This window comes from Ipomoea triloba, chromosome 6 (assembly GCF_003576645.1).
Source record: "Ipomoea triloba cultivar NCNSP0323 chromosome 6, ASM357664v1".
Classification (NCBI taxonomy): domain Eukaryota; kingdom Viridiplantae; phylum Streptophyta; class Magnoliopsida; order Solanales; family Convolvulaceae; genus Ipomoea; species Ipomoea triloba.
In genome coordinates this window covers 12894777-12912315 of record NC_044921.1, presented here as the reverse complement: position 1 = coordinate 12912315, position 17539 = coordinate 12894777, and the positions used below count along the sequence as shown (strand labels likewise).

The 17539-nt window shown below is 39.0% G+C and overlaps 3 protein-coding genes across 3 annotated transcripts; 2 read left to right on the top strand and 1 right to left on the bottom strand.

Moving 5' to 3' along the window:
* The first annotated feature begins 1987 nt into the window (after window positions 1-1987).
* On the top strand, window positions 1988-6696 carry LOC116022908 (U-box domain-containing protein 35-like). The gene is made up of 9 exons (XM_031263815.1): window positions 1988-2329; window positions 2446-2537; window positions 3863-3984; window positions 4079-4306; window positions 4409-4646; window positions 4729-4830; window positions 4929-5357; window positions 5447-6226; window positions 6420-6696. The coding sequence occupies exons 1-8, from the start codon at window positions 2161-2163 to the stop codon at window positions 6179-6181; spliced, it is 2115 nt and encodes a 704-aa protein (XP_031119675.1). The 5' UTR covers window positions 1988-2160; the 3' UTR covers window positions 6182-6226; window positions 6420-6696.
* A 1448-nt stretch (window positions 6697-8144) lies between these two features.
* Window positions 8145-9000, top strand: LOC116023150 (leucine-rich repeat extensin-like protein 3). The gene has a single exon (XM_031264123.1). The coding sequence runs from the start codon at window positions 8208-8210 to the stop codon at window positions 8823-8825; it is 618 nt and encodes a 205-aa protein (XP_031119983.1). The 5' UTR covers window positions 8145-8207; the 3' UTR covers window positions 8826-9000.
* A 2942-nt stretch (window positions 9001-11942) lies between these two features.
* Window positions 11943-15346, bottom strand: LOC116023493. The gene is made up of 4 exons (XM_031264494.1): window positions 15197-15346; window positions 14339-15086; window positions 14087-14205; window positions 11943-12520 (listed from the first exon to the last, which is right to left on the bottom strand). The coding sequence occupies exons 1-4, from the start codon at window positions 15297-15299 to the stop codon at window positions 11943-11945; spliced, it is 1548 nt and encodes a 515-aa protein (XP_031120354.1). The 5' UTR covers window positions 15300-15346.
* Window positions 15347-17539: the final 2193 nt, after the last annotated feature.

Below are 17539 nucleotides of genomic sequence, written 5' to 3'. Positions count from 1 at the left end.
GAGATGTCCAATGTCACAAGAAAGATTGAATTGTTTGGCAATTTAGTGTATTGAGATGGATATGCCAGAGAATGTTAATCTTGATGCAATTATCGATGATTTTTCATCGAGTAAAGCATGTAAAAAAAAATTTTCATGATTACTTTTGTATTTAAAAATTATTGAAAATTTTATAATCTTATTTATGTTATTTGATATTATTATTTTTTTAGTATTATTAAATTTAAATTTTAGTTTTTCATATAAGGGCCTTTTTTTTTTAATTTCGCCGATGGCCTCTAAAATGTTTGGACCGGCCCTGAGCCCACAAGGTTAGGAAGTAAATCCCAAGCACCATTTGCTAGGTATGTAATCTTGGAGGGAACATTTGGTAACCGAGCTCAGGTCAGACTAGCTCAGGAAAGGAACCTCTTGGTCTTGGGCGCTTATACCGAGCACATACGACCGCGTACGAGCAAGTAGTATTCCCCATCACCTAATTTGGCAGAAAATGTATTCTTACTCGAAAGACATTTTTCGAATTCTTTTATTTTTATCTTCTCTCTCTTCTTTCTCATCTTTCATTAAACTAGTTTTCGAATTATTATTACCACCGCCACTACTACTACCACCACCACCACCAAATCACTACAACCACACCATTGCCGTTGTCGCCACCACACCACCACAACCACTTATTACTATTATTATTATTAGAGTTAATTCCAACGGAGGTCTCTTGTGTTTTCGTGAGAATCCCACGTTTAGTTCTAGACTAATGCTTTTGTCATTAAACACCCCAAACTATTAAATTTTGGAATTTTTTATCGTTCCAATAACTTTTCCGTTAAACTTGATTTTAGGCAAAAATATTTTTTTCTATCACTTTCTTTTTAAAAAAAAAACTCCAATTTTGTTTCATCTCTTTCGCTAGTTGTCTAAAACATGGAACGTACAAGAAATTCAGTGGAAATGCAATTTTGTATTATTTTAACCGGATGACCAAATGCATTTTCCCTTATAAATAAATATGAAACAGAAATTGAAATGATAATGATTATTGTTTGAAATTTTAGAAATATTTTACATATGTGATTATTATTTTTAAATTTTTTTTCTTTTTAAGTTAACAAAAATTTAATAAACAAATCACATTTAATAATTACCTACAAAAATTTATCATTTTACATCTTTTTTTTTTTTACCAACCATAGGTTCTTCAATTAGGACACATTATGACCCCCACACCAAGATAAGCCTATTTTGCTAGGAAGACATCTAAGAATAGCAATACTTTCTCACGAGTTTTAAAGTATCCGAGACTTTTGATAAACTAGAAGAAATTCACGACATCTCATCCACACCACATATATAGTCATTTTATATCATTCAACTAAGCTAACAAACAATTTAATAAATATGAAAAAGAGTTAATTCCATTTTTGGTCCTAGATTTATACGTGGTAGTCCATTTAATTCTTTTTTTATTAGAACATTCACTTTTGGTCCTAGTTTTATTGTGGCATGATCAATTTTGACCCTTTATCAACAAAACAGTTTAAATATTGTTAAATACAATGACATTTCGGTCATCAATTATAGACGTTTTCCAAAAAATAAATATAAAAAATATAGCGGTTCAATATACGTTGTATAAAAAAGATTGAAATGTCTTTATATTTAACGATATTTCAGAGATTTTGTTAATGCAGGACTAAAAATGGTCATGCCGCAATAATACTAAGACCAAATGAGGATGTTTTAATAAAAAAATGACTAAAAATGGATTGTCACCTATAAATCTATGACCAAAAAATAGAATTAACGCTAAAATATAGTTTAACCTAATATGTTAAGGGCATTTAATTTGTTAGTTATAATTTTGTAATATAGTGCAAATAGTATAAAATAAAATAAAATGAGAGTAATTAATTAAAAAAAAAAAAAGAGAGTAAAATAGCAATTAAATTAGATGCGTCAGTTATTTCAGTTAAGATTCCATGTGAATATATAATGGGCCCTCCCCTCTTCACATCTGCTTCTCCCTTTCGGTTCTCTCCTCCTCCGATCCCATTTTCCCAAAAAGCTTTGGCAGAGGCGCGGCGGTGGTGACGGCGGAGACGGCGGAGTACTGGTTGATCTGAGCTAGGCATAACCTTTAGCAGATCAGATCATCCAAAAATGGATCATCCCCCCATTCCCTCCGACGGCGCCACCGGCCCCATCACCGTTGTGGCTGTCGATAAAGACAAGAACAGCGCCTCCGCCGTGAAATGGACGGTTGATAATCTCCTCATTAGCAATCCCTTTGTTATCCTTCTCCACGTCCGCCACAAATCCTCATCAAATCGTACATACCCTCGCTCTCGCTCGCTCTTCTTACGTTTAATTTCTTTGGAATTTTGAGAATTTTTTTAATCTTTCATTGTCACGATTGCGATTTGATCCTATTTTATGTTTTTGCAGAGAATGGTGGTTCAGATGCAAATGGTGGGATGAATGATCATGATGGACATTGCGTTTTCACACCATTTCGCGCTTACTCTGCGCGCAGAGGAGTATGCATGACAATGATTTGTTGCATGAATTTATAATTGACATTTTGCTTTGATTCCATTTGATTTCAATGCATCATATTTTCAATACTCTTGCCACTTTGCATGCCACCATACCCACATGGTCAAATTGACATTTTGTCACTTATTTTGGTAATAGTTCTTAGATTCAAATCTCACCTCATATGGGTAACCCAGCCAATGATACAAACTTGTAACCGTAAGGTAACGCGTTCAGATCTCAGCTATCTTGATTTGAGCCAATTAGTTATGGACAACTTAGGTTGATTTACCTCTTTGTGATTCTTTGCCGGCTAAGATCACAAGGCGGAATTTATCCAATGTGGCTAAAGATACAAACTTGTAACCATAAGGTCAGTACTCAACCCTTTTAATTTGAGCCGGTCAGTTATTGACAACGAACATTGACAACGAACTTACTGTTTTAACTCTTTGTGGCCATTTGCCGGTTAAGATCACAATGCGGGGTTTACCCAATATGCCTAAGGATACAAACTTGTAAACACAAGGTCACGGGTTCAAATCTCAACCGTTTTAGATTTGAACTGGTCAGCTATGGATAATTTAGACTGATTTTCCTCCTTGTGGTCATTTGCCGGCTAAGATCACTCGGCGGGGTTAGTTTATCTAATATTGCTAAGGATACAAACTTGTAACCACAAGGTCATGAGTTCAAATCCCAACCCTCTTGATTTGAGCCAGTCAGCTATGGACAACCTAGACTGGATTACCTCCTTGTAGTCCTTTACCAGCTAGGGTCATAAAGTGGAGTTTACCTGTACACACCCTCCCTCGAGTAGTGGCTGCAGGTTTCCCTTGTCACCCCTCAAAAAGAAATCTCACCTCATATGATGTGTAGCTTGAGATTTGTGGTGTTTTTAGGCAAAAAGAAATCTCACCTCATATGATGTGTAGCTTGAGATTTGTGGTGTTTTTAGGCATGATGAATATAATAATGGATTGAAGTATGCGTCTTTGGTGGTATTATTGAGTTTGCAGAACTAGTGAATAGATAACTTGATGTAGCTGTATAATTATGGAAACGGGTTGTAAAATAATACTCCGTATCTTCTAATCAGCCTTGCATTATATGAGAACCAGATTTGTTCATCATGTTTGTTTTCCATTCAACTACATTATTGCATTAGATTAGATTTGATTAGGTTGCTTCAATGGGCAATGCATTTTTTTTTTTGGACTGGAAGCTAATATAAAGTAGGAATACTGAATATAAATAGTGATGGAACATTAAGCTGGCCTGACCAAAGTCTAAAGTTCACTTTTGTGTTTTCTGAACTGTACTGCAGATCATATTGAAGGAGGTTTTTGTTGAGGATACTGAAGTGGCCAAGGCAATTATAGGGTACATCAACACGCACCGCGTTTCCAACGTTGTTCTTGGTGCATCATCGCGAAGTGCGATATCTCGGTTAGTGAGATGCTCCCATTCCACATTTCCACTGCATTTCTTGAAGATTTTCTCTGCATTATTAGAGGGTTGGTTTTGATTAGAAGCTGTGCAGGAAATTTTGGACTCATGATGTGCCAACAATTGTGAACAAGACTGCCCCAGACTTTTGCACAGTTTATGTAATCTCAAAGGGAAAGCAGCAATCCATCCGCCCAGCAGCAAGGCCTCTGGCCAATCTCCCAAATCAAATGTGGGCTCAAGGCTCATTATCGCGTGCTTCTAGGATCAGTAGTGCTGCATCAGCAGCAGCAGCAGCAGCAGCCGATGATGGTAGCTGCAGGTACAAAATGAGATAAAACTTTGGGACCGTGGAGGAGGGATGCGGTTAAATGGTTAATGTGCACCTACTTATCACCAGTTGGTTTGTTTCTGGCTAAAACAGGGCCGGTTCTATGAGGGGAGAGCACAGCGGGAGAGCTAGAAGAAGCATGGACCGAGACCCTGATGGTTCAGTGAGAAGGCAGCCGAGGAATTCATCCTGCCGCAATAATTCCATCGTTGAGGACAATAACGACCTCTTCGCACCAATCAGTGACGGGTTGGATAACGCCGCTGCAGCTCAAAACCTAGACTTCACAAGAATATCTGATGCTGCAAGTGATGCATGCTCAGTAGCTTCTGTAAGTTCAACATATATAGTTGCAGATTTTTGCTGCAGAAGTGAATTGCATTCAATTGATGATATGAATCGTGCTATTGCAGAAGGATTTGGAAGCGGAGATGAAAAGACTAAAGTTAGAGCTGAAGCAAACCATGGATATGTATAACACTGCTTGCAAAGAAGCCATCACAGCCAAGAATAGCGTAACACTACACTTTTTTTTCCGCCTTGTTTAGAAGAAGAATAATAATGTATACTGCTAAATCTAGGAGAAATGATTCCAGATTTTTGTTACTTCCAGGCAAAAGAGCTTCAGCAGATGAAGATCGAAGAATCTCAGAGGTTTGAGCAAGCTCGGCAAGCTGAGGAGGCTGCTTTGAGAATGGTTGAGATGGAGAAGGCTAAATGCAAAGCTGCCATGGAAGCAGCCGAGAAAGCACAAAAGATAGCAGAGATGGAGGCACAAAGAACAAAGTATGCGGAGATGAAGGCGAAGAAAGAGATGGCAGAAAAGAATCGAGCATTAAGCGTGCTATCCAAAAGTGATTGTCGTTACAGGAAGTATAGCATAGATGAGATTGAATTTGCCACCGAAAAGTTTTCCAAATCGATGAAGATTGGCGAAGGCGGATATGGACCTGTTTATCGAGGCAGACTTGACCACACACCTGTTGCCATCAAAGTTCTAAGGCCTGATGCTGCACAAGGAAGAAAACAATTCCAACAAGAGGTAAATTAGCCCTTTCTAATTTAAAATTCAACTCTTTTTAAGTCCATTCTCTTCTCATCAAATCAAGCCTGTTCTTTTATAAATGTCAGGTTGAGGTCCTAAGTCTGATGAGACATCCAAACATGGTTCTTCTCTTGGGTGCATGCCCTGAGTATGGATGCTTAGTATATGAATACATGGACAATGGCAGCTTGGAAGACCGTCTGTTTCGAAAGGGAAATACCCCGCCAATCCCATGGGAAATTCGGTTCAAAATTTCAGCAGAGATCGCGACAGCGCTTCTATTTCTTCATCAATCAAAGCCCGAGCCTCTTGTGCACCGGGACCTTAAGCCAGCGAACATCCTTGTGGACCGGAATTTCGTCAGCAAAATCAGTGATGTCGGCTTGGCACGATTAGTCCCACCATCCGTAGCTGATGATGTGACACAATATCACATGACTTCAGCTGCCGGGACGTTTTGCTACATAGATCCTGAGTATCAGCAGACTGGAAAGCTAGGGACTAAATCGGATATTTATTCACTCGGAGTGATGTTGCTACAGATTATCACAGCAAGGCCCCCCATGGGATTAACCCACCATGTTGAGAGGGCAATTGAGAAAGGCACATTTGGAGATTTGTTAGACCCAACAGTCTCAGACTGGCCAGTGGAAGAGGCTCTTAAATTTGCCAAATTGTCACTCCAGTGTGCTGAGCTCCGGAAGAAAGACAGACCGGATCTTGGTGCAGTAATATTACCAGAGCTGAACCGGCTGAAAGAACTGGGGATCCAAAGCTTGTCAAGTAAAAACGGTAGCCAATCGTTTGGACGTTATTGTTGAATGATCAAGTCTTCAATTCTTGAATGATCCTAAATCTCCATCCAGGTTAGTTGTTGCCCTAATAGTGAAACAAGAAATGAAAGATCCCAAACTATCTATACACTGCAACTCAATTAAACCTTAATCCCAATTAAAAACTTTGGATATATCTGAGGTGGTTCTAAATCTTGGATTACTTGTAAGTGTTTAGGAAATCAAATTAGGCGAACATAGTTCATAGTCTATTATTTCTTTACAGGTACTGCATCCCGCCGGGGCAAAGGTGTGAAGCTACTTAAGGCTCTGCAATGAAGGAGAAATTGAAGTGTGAGAGCTGAGAACTGGTAACCTTAGGCCTCAAGGATGAGGATAAGGAAACCCTGGGGAGAAAAGAACAAGTTTTTGCCATGAGTTATTGATTGATATGATGCATCTTTATCAACTGATGAGAAATCAGTTATTGTGTAAGACTTGTTGACAGAATCAATCTGAATTTACTTCTTCTCAATAAACATGTTCAAAAGGTTTACGTTACACCTGAAGATATATAAATACACACACACACACATCATTTGATGATGCTTCTGTTTACACCATAGCTATATATATATAGTCCCAGCCAAATCATATCTAAAAATCAAGGAAAATAATACCAATGATTGAATCTCTCACCATTTTGGTTGGCATAATAGTTATAGTTAGGAAAAATTCTTTGCTTGTTATCTAAGAGCAACCAAGTTGTCCATAAGAAACAGATATGCAAAGGCTAAGGTGAATGTCTAGGCACAAAAGTGGAGTGTGTGTAGAGAAAGGCATAACCAAAGATACTGTGGCCTCCAACTACTTTTTTTTTTTTTTTTTGGATTCTTACCCTTTTTATCAACACATTAATAGACAGACACCTTTCTTTTTGAACACTTGAAATTGAAATCTCCATGGATATGCATGGGAATACTCATACATGCACTCATCTTATTACTTCTTAAATATAGGATACAATAATATAATTTGGGCACAACAACTTAACATTGTTGCACTAAGCTACTAGAAGAAGAAAAATCACCGTCATGTAGTAGTAGTGTACATTTTGGTTTACCATTGTACTTTACTCCGGGATCAACTATAATGTTTGGTTATTTAGCACATTAAAATTATAAATGTAAATGAAATAATCCATAAACAATGAAACCGATCCTATTAAAATGTGTGAATATTATATTGAATGCAATACAGTGAAAATTGTATGATAGATCATAATGGAAATTCTAAGATATCATGATTCTATTAAGAGGATGTTTCAAAACACATTATATAAATAGATATTAAAATCCTTGTGATATTCTTATGATAACGAAAGACCGTCTCTAAAAATAAACCAAATATACCTATTGATAATAATTATATTTACTAGCCTATCCTCAACCCTGAAAGTTTACCACTTACACGGTGAGGTAAAAAAAAAATATTTTTTTAATGACACGCCAGAATGCAAGCTTCCTATTTTAGCAAGCTTGCATTCCCCAGCTTTTCCTTGTCATTTGACAGTGTTTGTATTCTTTTGTCCTTTATTTTTTTAAACTTTTAATTGTATTATTACTTTATTATTATATTTATAATATAATATGAAAGTAAGACTATTTTGAAAGTGAGAGACTATAGTAGGGATGTAGAGAAAATAATGAATAATTTGTGAATTTGATGATATGAAAGTAAGATTCACTTTTAAAAGTGAGAGAGTATTGCAGGATAATGATGAGATTATGTTAGTAGAAAGAGTTAGAGAAAGTAATTAAGATACCATTCTTACATGATTCTTGGGCACAAAAATGAGTCTCAAAGACAAGAAGCCTTCAATTGATCAAACTCCTTAAAAGAGCCATGCACAAGCTAAGATGGTAATGGTAAATTAAATTAAAGAACCACACACTATAAAAGTAGAGAGCATTATATTAAGCATCACAAAGTTGTCATCACATGCATTTGACATAACAAACAAACAATTCTCCTTTCTTCAAAACACCACAACTCTACCTCTCAATTCAAAACAATGGAAAATCAAAATCCCACATTTCTTTCTTTCTTCATAGCAACATGGTTTCTCTTGTTATCCATAATGTTTCTTGGAGTCAAATCTCAGGAACCCATACAAAGCACTCCCGGTTTACTCTGCATCAGTGAGTGTGGAACATGCCCGGCGATTTGCTCCCCACCGCCGGCGCCGGAAGTGGCCTTGAAGCCACCACCATCGCCGTCGCCACGTCCACCACTCCCCGCCCATTCCCCGCCGCCGCTGCCGCCGTTTTCTTTCTTCCCACCTCCGGGAGCGATCATCACGCCAATAAACTCGCCAATAGCTTCATCTCCACCATCACCTCCGGCCCACAACTACCCACCCTCATTTCCGTACTATTTCCTCCCACCATTATCGCCGCCGCTCCTGTCATCACCTCCACCCCGACCAACCACTCCTCCGCCATCGCCGCCGCCGCCGCCTTCTAACAATTTCAACATTCCGGCCAGCGTAGCCCCGCCGGCGGGTTTCGGACAGAAAAACTTCAGCAACCCTTACTACTACTTCTACGTCTCGGAGGCTGCTTCTAAGACGCTTTGTGGACCCATTGTTCTTGCCGCCATGCTAATAAGCTTCCATGTTTTCTCTTGGTGATGAATAATGATTCATGAGGGGCTTCATGCAAATATTTGGGGTTAATGTGTAATTTTATTAAATAGTCTTCCTAGTTTTTGCAATATTCCACTTCTTTAATTTACTATTTCTGTATATATACTTTGCTTTCTATGAAATCAATCAAGCATCTTATTTATTTAATTAAACATTTAAAATTCTCTCCCTTACAATTGTAGGACTTTGTGAATTCTTGCACTTTTTTTTTTCCTTTTTCATTTACCCTTCATGTCATTTTCCTCTTGAATTTGTATTAATATATTATTGAAAAAATGGTCAAATAAGCTTTCGAATATTACCTAAGAAGTCAATTAGCCCCCTAAACATTTTAAAGTAACAATTAAACCCGTCAACATTGTATTTTGGTGCAATGAAGTTCAAACATTTCTGACCTGCTATACAGGTCACTAGCGTTTAGGTCAATATTTCGGCCAACTCCGGCGATATTTTTTGCAGAAAAGCAACTATATTCCTGCCAATTGCCTTCTCCGTTGATTAGTCGCTTTATTGCAAAAAATATCACTGGAGTTGGCTGGAATATTGACCTAAACCCTAGTGGCATGTGATAGCAGGTCACTAACTAGTTTTTGGACTTCATTGCACCAAAATACAATATTGATAAGTTTAATTGCTACTTTAAAAAGTTTAGGGATTTAATTGACTTCTTAGGTAATGTTCAAGGGCATATTTGACCATTTTCCTATATTATTAATCACACAAAAAATAAAAAATAAAATTAGCTCTTTCAAATTCTTAATAATATTAAAAGAAATAGCGAGAATGGAGAATTCGAAAACGCTCTTAGCACAACGGTATACTGAGGATCTCGATTTGCTCGAGCATAGCACAAAGAAATCTAAGCATGATGATGGTGATCCTGCCCCTTCAGCGATGGAGATCGTTGTGGTGCCGGAGACCGTGGACGCGACTGGGAATCCAGGGATGGTTTCGGTGGAAGTCGTGGCGGAAACACCTCTGGAAGAGCAAGAAGCAATTAATCACGTGGAGCCTGAGATGGAGTCGATGGAGGTGGTTCCAGAAACCCCAATGCTGTGGTAGGTCTTCAAGGGCCGGCGATGAGTCTGCCAGCGTCGGTGACGATCAGCGCATCCAACCCCCCACGATCATACGCGGATATGGTTGTAGGATACTAGGTGTTAATAAAATGTAAAAACAGTTGTTTTGAAAAGAGCTCCCAAGTTGTACTAAGTTTCATGTCAATAATGCATATAGTTCAGAGGATAGTTTAATTACAACAGTCTTACTATGTAGCAGTCTAAGATAAAGTCTGTACTAGGGCAGTAAGTAGTTCAGGAGTCTGAAGACGTTGAAGATTATGAAGACGACACTCTGAACAAGTATCTGAACTAGATCAAGCCAGATGTTCAGAGACGGTTACTTGGCTACAACCGCTTAAAGATTCCAAAGAGTTTAAATAAGAGCCAACTCTTATTCAGGATGATGACGAGAGAATTACACAGTACAATTCACAGAGTATACTCTGATTATGCTTAAGTGAAATCTTGACAAAGCTTACCTTTGATTCAAGATAGAACTTCTCTATGAGAAAGAAAAGGCAAGTATTCACTCTGGAAAGCAAGGTGTGCAACAATTGAGGGGGAGCCTCAATTCAAGAAGATCGAGAGATCAAAGTCTTGTCAACTCTTCAAGGCAAAACTCTAGAAGGATGCTTTGATGATATTTCTAGAGTCAACCGCGTGAACGCAATTGTAATTGTTGGTACATTTCATCTTGTTGATTCAATGAAGAGTTGGGCATCTAGAGTGAAGTCCCCCAAATGTAGGAACTGAGTTTCCGAACTGGGTTATCAATTGCTTGTTTCCTTACTGCTTTATGGTTATTCTTTTATTTGTGCATTGTGTGTCTGAACTACCTAGTGCACTATCACTTAGACAGGATAGGTAGTTTTCAATGAACTTAGCAATTATCTTCTCTAATTGGAAACTTACCTAAGCACGTTAAGTTGACTCAAAACGAGTCTGAATAACAAAGTAATCATGAAGAAACTTAGAACAATGTAGGTTCATGGAGATATGCCCAAATGAAACAACTCTAGTATTTGAACTAAGTAAAGCAAAGAAAGAAAGGGATTACCTCTTTGGATGACTTGCTAGATGAAATAAGCTTGAAATCTTGCAAGAAAATTGCTTTAGGAAGAAGTGTTTTTACCTTGGAAAAAGGTTTTGCTCGTAGAGGAGAAGAAAATGAGGAAGGGAGGGGTTTTAAACTAATTCCCGCGAAATTTCCGCGAAATATCTGGTGCCCGTCCACGCAGCCTTCACGTGTGAAGTGTGGCGTGGACGGCTACTGGTTTAAGTTCACGCCTCCTTCACGCGTGAATGTGGGCGTGAATTGTTACTGGATTGTGTTCACGCCTCCTTCACGTGTGGAGTAGGCATGGACGTGCTCAATGCGTCTCACCTTGGCTATTTTTGCCTCTTTTGCTAGTGTTAATGTTGTGTTGGTGATTTGTGGTCAAAATATGCCTTCTGAATACATAATCTGCATTTGTTAGCTTAAACGGGGTTATACTAAAAACATAATTAGGAATAATCAAGAGAAAACAAGGTAATAACAAAAATGAAAGTTCTAAAAATGAAAGATAACATTGGGATTGCCTCCCAAGTGCGCACGTTTTACGTCACTGACTAGACGTGGTGTGCTCTATCCTTCGAAGCACACCGATTTCGGGACCTTACTAAGCGTCCCATGAACTTTAGCTTCAAGGATCGCTCGAAGATGCGGAGCGTCCTTAAATTCACAAACGAAAAAAGGGAATGGTAATTAATGGAAATTGGTAAGCATAGTCAATGCAAGTTCTTTCAAAATTTTCAAAAATATCATGCATTCTACTTCCCTCTTTTACTTTTAGTCTTCCCCTACAGGTTTCCTTAACAAGAATAAAATTTTGAACACTTGTATAGTCATATATCTTATCTTCACCATCTAGAATATCCAAGTTTTCCCTAGGACATGTGTTGAGAAGGTCAAAATCCTTCGTAAACATCGCAGTTTGCTCTAATACTTCTAACAATCTCTCATCATCCATGCCAACACACTCACATTCTTCAAATCCAGTTACACAAGAATAAAAAGACTCATTATCATCCTCGCAAATATTGGAAGTAAGGTCTGCAATAGCATGTCATTATGATTTCCAAGTTTTACATTGTAAGAAAGGTTAAGAATTATACCCAGTCCTGGCTCGTCATCTTCCCAGACGACTTCAATGTTATCATCATCTTCACTCTCAATTTCATAGTCTCTTTGTTCAGTCGACACGGGAGTCAAAATTTCATTGAACCGTAAAGTTTCTATCCTCCGGTCGTTTTCTCCTTCGTTCTCTTTTCCACTCTTGTTGCTTTCCTCCATTCCATTAGTCTTTTCTTGTCCAATTCCGAGTATCAGACAATCATCCATGGTGGTGTAGTCATGACGAGGTGAAATTCGATTCATGAGCTCTTCCGTCATGGTAAGCAATTTGGTTTCAATGACATCTAGAGAAAGTCCTTCCTCCCGAAGATCAGTAAGATACTTTTTCATCTCGCTCCGGAGCTCAGTTTTCAGCTTAGATGTATCCTCCTTAGCTACTTGTATAAATGTTTCCACCTTTTCTTTGAGAATCTTAATATCATCATTGTTTGGTGAAAATTCGTCTGAAGGTAATCTCATGGAGTAATGATCGTGGGTAAAATATGGAGTAAGAGATAGTGAACAAGGATTCGAATGAAAATTATAGTAGAACTGTGGTGCATAATCGTGTTTTTGTAGAGATACATTAGAAGGTAAAGGATCATTGTTAGATGGGTTGATGGGTCTTGTGGGTAAATCACAATTTGTATCGATCTTCCTCATCACACGATGTAATTGGTTGTTGATATTTTCGGCTATAGAACTTAATGATTCCTCTTTGTTATGCTAATAAGAAAGAATGTTTGGCGGAGGGTTATAGATGGGATAAGGATTTGAGTATGGAGGTATAGGTGGGATATAGTAGTAAGGTAGTGGATAAAAATAAGGATATGAATGATAATAAGGGTGGTACGGTGTTCAAAGGTTTGGGAAGACAATGTTCTGAAATGGTGTCCTCCATGGTATGGGTAACCAGGTGGATTCATGTAAGCATTCATTGGTAAGCTCCTTTGATGGTCTTCCATATAAATTTCCTATACAAGCTTAACCAACACAAGTTTTTGCAACTATAGACCGTTGCACGTGAGCACAAGGTATCCAAGAGAAGTAAATTCACGTTCCAAATCAATTAAACAAAATAAGAAAAATAAAACAAATAAAGTAAAGCAATTCAAGAACTCTTAACAAACAACTTCCTAAATGTCAAAACGACTCAAAAACCGTTTGCCCTCCCCGGCAACAACGCCAATTTGAAGGGTTCGTATTTTGTGGTGAGGAGAATGCGAAATGGAAGTGGTAAAACGAAGAGTCAAGACTCCCCGAGTGTCGGTCTCTCAAGGAGGATAGATTGGAGTCGAGGATCGTATTAGCATTTAGGAGGTTAGGAGGAAAAGAGTTGCGTGAATGGACGACATTTAAAAGGCATTGACAAAAGAGTTCTAAAACTAAATAGATGGGTTATGAAAGGGGAAATGGAGATTGGGACTCTTGGCTAGCATGCATGGTCGATTCTACTAATGGAATTGTAAACAACATGATTTGGATTCGACTAGGGAGTTCACGGCACATCACCGAGTGGCGTCACACTCGGACTCCCACATCCTCAGTCGGTTGGGGCATTTCATCGAACACCTTGTCTACCACTCATCCCGGGCCTCATCCTCTCAGATAAAGGGCGGGTATGTGGATGAGTTGGACTCGTGAGAGGCCGCTATTGTGCACACACTCACTTTCACAGGATTTGCTACCTAATGTGGCCACACTTAGGGACAAAGCATATCAAACATCAACCACACAAGTATTTGAATCTAAATATATCAAGCTTACAATTTTCAGGAAATTCCAGTGTTACAAAATCGCGCCTAGGCACTAGGCGGTGCCCGGCCACGTCGAGGAAGGCCGAAATCGGCTTCCTCCGCGGCCGGGCGCCTAGCCGGCCGACTAGGCGGCGCCTAGCCCGCCTAGGCCGGCCGGCTGGTTTTTTTTTTTTTTTTTTTTTTTTAAAAAAAATTATAAAAAAATTGACAGAATGAAATGAATACTGATATAATATTTGAAAAAGGACAAGGTATAAAAGTATAAGGTATTACACCTTGTTGTATCTGTCCATCGAATATGGGAATGTTGTCCAGCCTCCAATAGAAAAACAACATCAGTTCCCTTTTGCCTGTAGCACAGGTCCTTGTTGCAGGCATTACTGATCACATATCTGCAGAATTACGGTGATTTATAGGCAATTACTTATGAGAAAGGATCAAGATTGTATACTAATTGCTGGCATGCTATTATGCTGTCTTAGAATAACAAAAATAAGGTCACACATAATGGTCTCAAGAGAGTACCTGGGTTGAAAAGTAATAATCTTTGTCCTTCCTGAAAATGGTGCAGCAACAGCACTAACAGACATTACGTACCCAGAACTTTTGGATGGTTGTGGAACAACAACAGAAGTTGAACCAGTAGGGGGAACAAGGGAAAAAGCATTTGACCAAGACTCAGGGGTATTATGTGTAACACAAGCAGACAGGAATCTACTGACCTTAACTACAATTTTATCAGAAGAGAAACTTGAATCGGGAGAATACATGCAGCAATTAATCACGTCACTTTCATTTTCAAGGAAATCAGAAGACCTCAAACTGGATTGGCTACTTGACCCTGACTGATTCTTGAAAGTAGAAGAAGATGACTTTTGAGTATATAGACCATGGTTATGTGAATACCGATGTACAACTGTGGATGAATGTAATGACTTTGAATGATTATCAGATAATCTGTTGTCATTTGAATTCAAGATAGGGTAACTATTCGTGGATGATATTGGGAAGCTATTGTCATATGGAGCTATATCAGAATCAATAATAGGTGATAGGAGGCTAAGACCATCCTTCCTGCTTGGGACCAGGTCTTGCTTGTCCAAATCGTAACATGAAGGAACAATGCAACAATGCCCCTTTGTCCCATTGACAGCATTGGATACAACAAGTGATAAACCCGTGCAATTATATAGTAGAAATGGAACAGAAATGCAAATTTCACGGGCCCCAGAGAATGCATCCATTACCTTCTCAAAAGTAATGCATAAAGGGCCTAATGGAAGAAGGAAATTGTCAAATAAAAATTTTAAAATAAGCAGTAACACGATGCAGCTTTACTATTTTGTAAGATCCAAAACCGCACAGTTAACAATTAGAAATTACCGGAGCTTGATTTAGAATCAAAGACGATGGTTTCCCACAGAGAAAATCTTGTTCCACTGAACTTAGCTGTCTCACAAAATGTTTCAGCACGTGGAAATTTCATAGATGAAGGGTTAAATCCACGCAATTGGAAAGTAATTGTCAAGTCATGTGAAGNAAAAAAAAAAAAAAAAAAAAAAAAAAAAAAAAAAAAAACCTAGGTGGCCTAGGCGCTAGGCGCCCCCCAGGCGCCTAGAGGGCGCCTAGCAATTTTTGCAACCTTTGGAAATTCCTTAACAAATCAACCACACAACTAGTTTTGGGGCCACCAACCCCCAATCTAACCTAAGCAAACATTATAAGAAATAACAAAAGAAAGCAATGAAAGATTGAAAAGAAATAACAACGAAATTAAACTAGATAAAGTAAAGAAGAGTTACCATCCGTAGCTAATGGGATCCTATTACATTTTGCCTTAAACACCTAGCTATATCTACCATTAGAGCATCAATCTAAACTAAGGGAGAAATGGGGTTTTCCCCCAAAGGGGAGAAAACAAAGAGATTTCAGATCTAGGAAATTAGGGCTCCCTTCTAAAATGAAGAGGAAGGGTTTAAATAGCCAACATAAAGTCGAAATCCCGAAAATGCCCTTAATGGCCCGATTCACGCTGCCTTCACGCGTGTAAGGGGGCGTGGACGCGTACTGGAAGTGGTCCACGCTGGCTTCACGCGTGAAGCCCTCGTGGTCGGATCCTGCCCGGTTGCTTCTTTGTTTTCTGTTTCCTTTTGGCCTTGGATCCTGTTATTATATCCTACGAGAATGACTTAAAACACAACTTAAATTCGAGTTTGTCGATTTTGACCTTGTCAGAGTCTTTTGTGCATGAAATGATTATAAATGGGTGTCAAAATTGTATATTAATGCCCTAAAATTGACCCTGTATTCGACTATTCTTGAGGCTTATCAATAAACGCATAAGAAAAATAGAATAACAACTAAAGAAAATAAGTGCAAACTAGTAAAATCATTCAGATATCCTAACAAATATTAAAATGCATGATAATAAAGCAACTAATGAAAAAGCATTAAAAACATAAAAGAAATTAAAGAAAATAAAGGCGGAACCCACGCATAGGGAACCTAATGTTTATCATGGGTCATCAACCGATCAAATCACAAATAATGTTTTGGGGATTGATGCATTGTATTTCATCTGCTGCAGGGGTGTGGAATCAACATCACTGGTCACCAAAGGACGGAGGGTGGAACTGCCTAGCAAACTAGGCCTGTAGCTCCTGAATCAATCGCGCATTCTCCTCGATCGTTCTCCATGTGCGGAGAATCTCTTCGTCCTGCCTATCCTGGCGCGCATATAATGATGTGTACTGCTCCTCTTGCCGCATACTGTGTGATCGCAGGTAAGCAATTTGCTCCTCATGGAGCTGTCTGTGGAAAGCCTAAGTAGACTCCCAATCCATCATAGTAGGTCCCTCGTGCTATGCACTAGGCTCTTCCTGCTGGTTCTGCACATTCAGCTCACCCTGCTCATTTGGCTCGTCATCATCTTCCTCTCCACTACTATCGGCGACTCCCTCGGTTGGTGCATCGTCACCTCCCAACTTGATGTGCATGGCTTTGAACTCGCAGACTGTGAAAGCTACCATGGAAACCTCTCTCTTCTCTCTCTCTCCAAATGATTGTCGATGCCCAATCCCTAGCATAATCTTGTCACCAAAGGCCCTAAGAATACTGCTTGTACCTTCTGCCTTGTCTGGGATTGTAGCCACTTCTTCACTTGTGTTCCTATGTTCACATTTATGCGGTTCTCCATGCACCACATATAAAAGAGATCTTGACGATAAGCCTTGTTCAGACGATTAGTCTTTCGTTTTGACAGATTTACAGCCAATGCCGACCTAAAGCTTTAAGGTGATTGCTCGTGATGTACTTGGCCTTCAAATTGCAAGAGTTATACGGCCGTCCATTCGTGATCCGGCCCCAGTAATTTGCAGCATCTCTGTCTGTATCAAAATCAGATTTAAAGTCATTAAAATAGCGCATGGATACCTCAGCTTGGTCGTGAAATCCTAGAGCAACTGCAAGCTCATTAACTGACAAATGGTATCTGTGGCCAAAGAGTGAGAACTGTATCGATTCCCTCGCGTTGTTGACCTCACGCATGATATCAAGCGTGCATATGAACTCGTAGGTGATGGGGGAATATGTTGGACCCCTCCATTCAAAAAGTCTCCCTAACTGAGGGTGCTGAAGCAAACGATACACCTCATCCTTGCATCTGAACTCGCGCAGTATGTTTGGATCAAAGAACTTCCCTCCACTTAGAGATTTTCCGCGATAAAC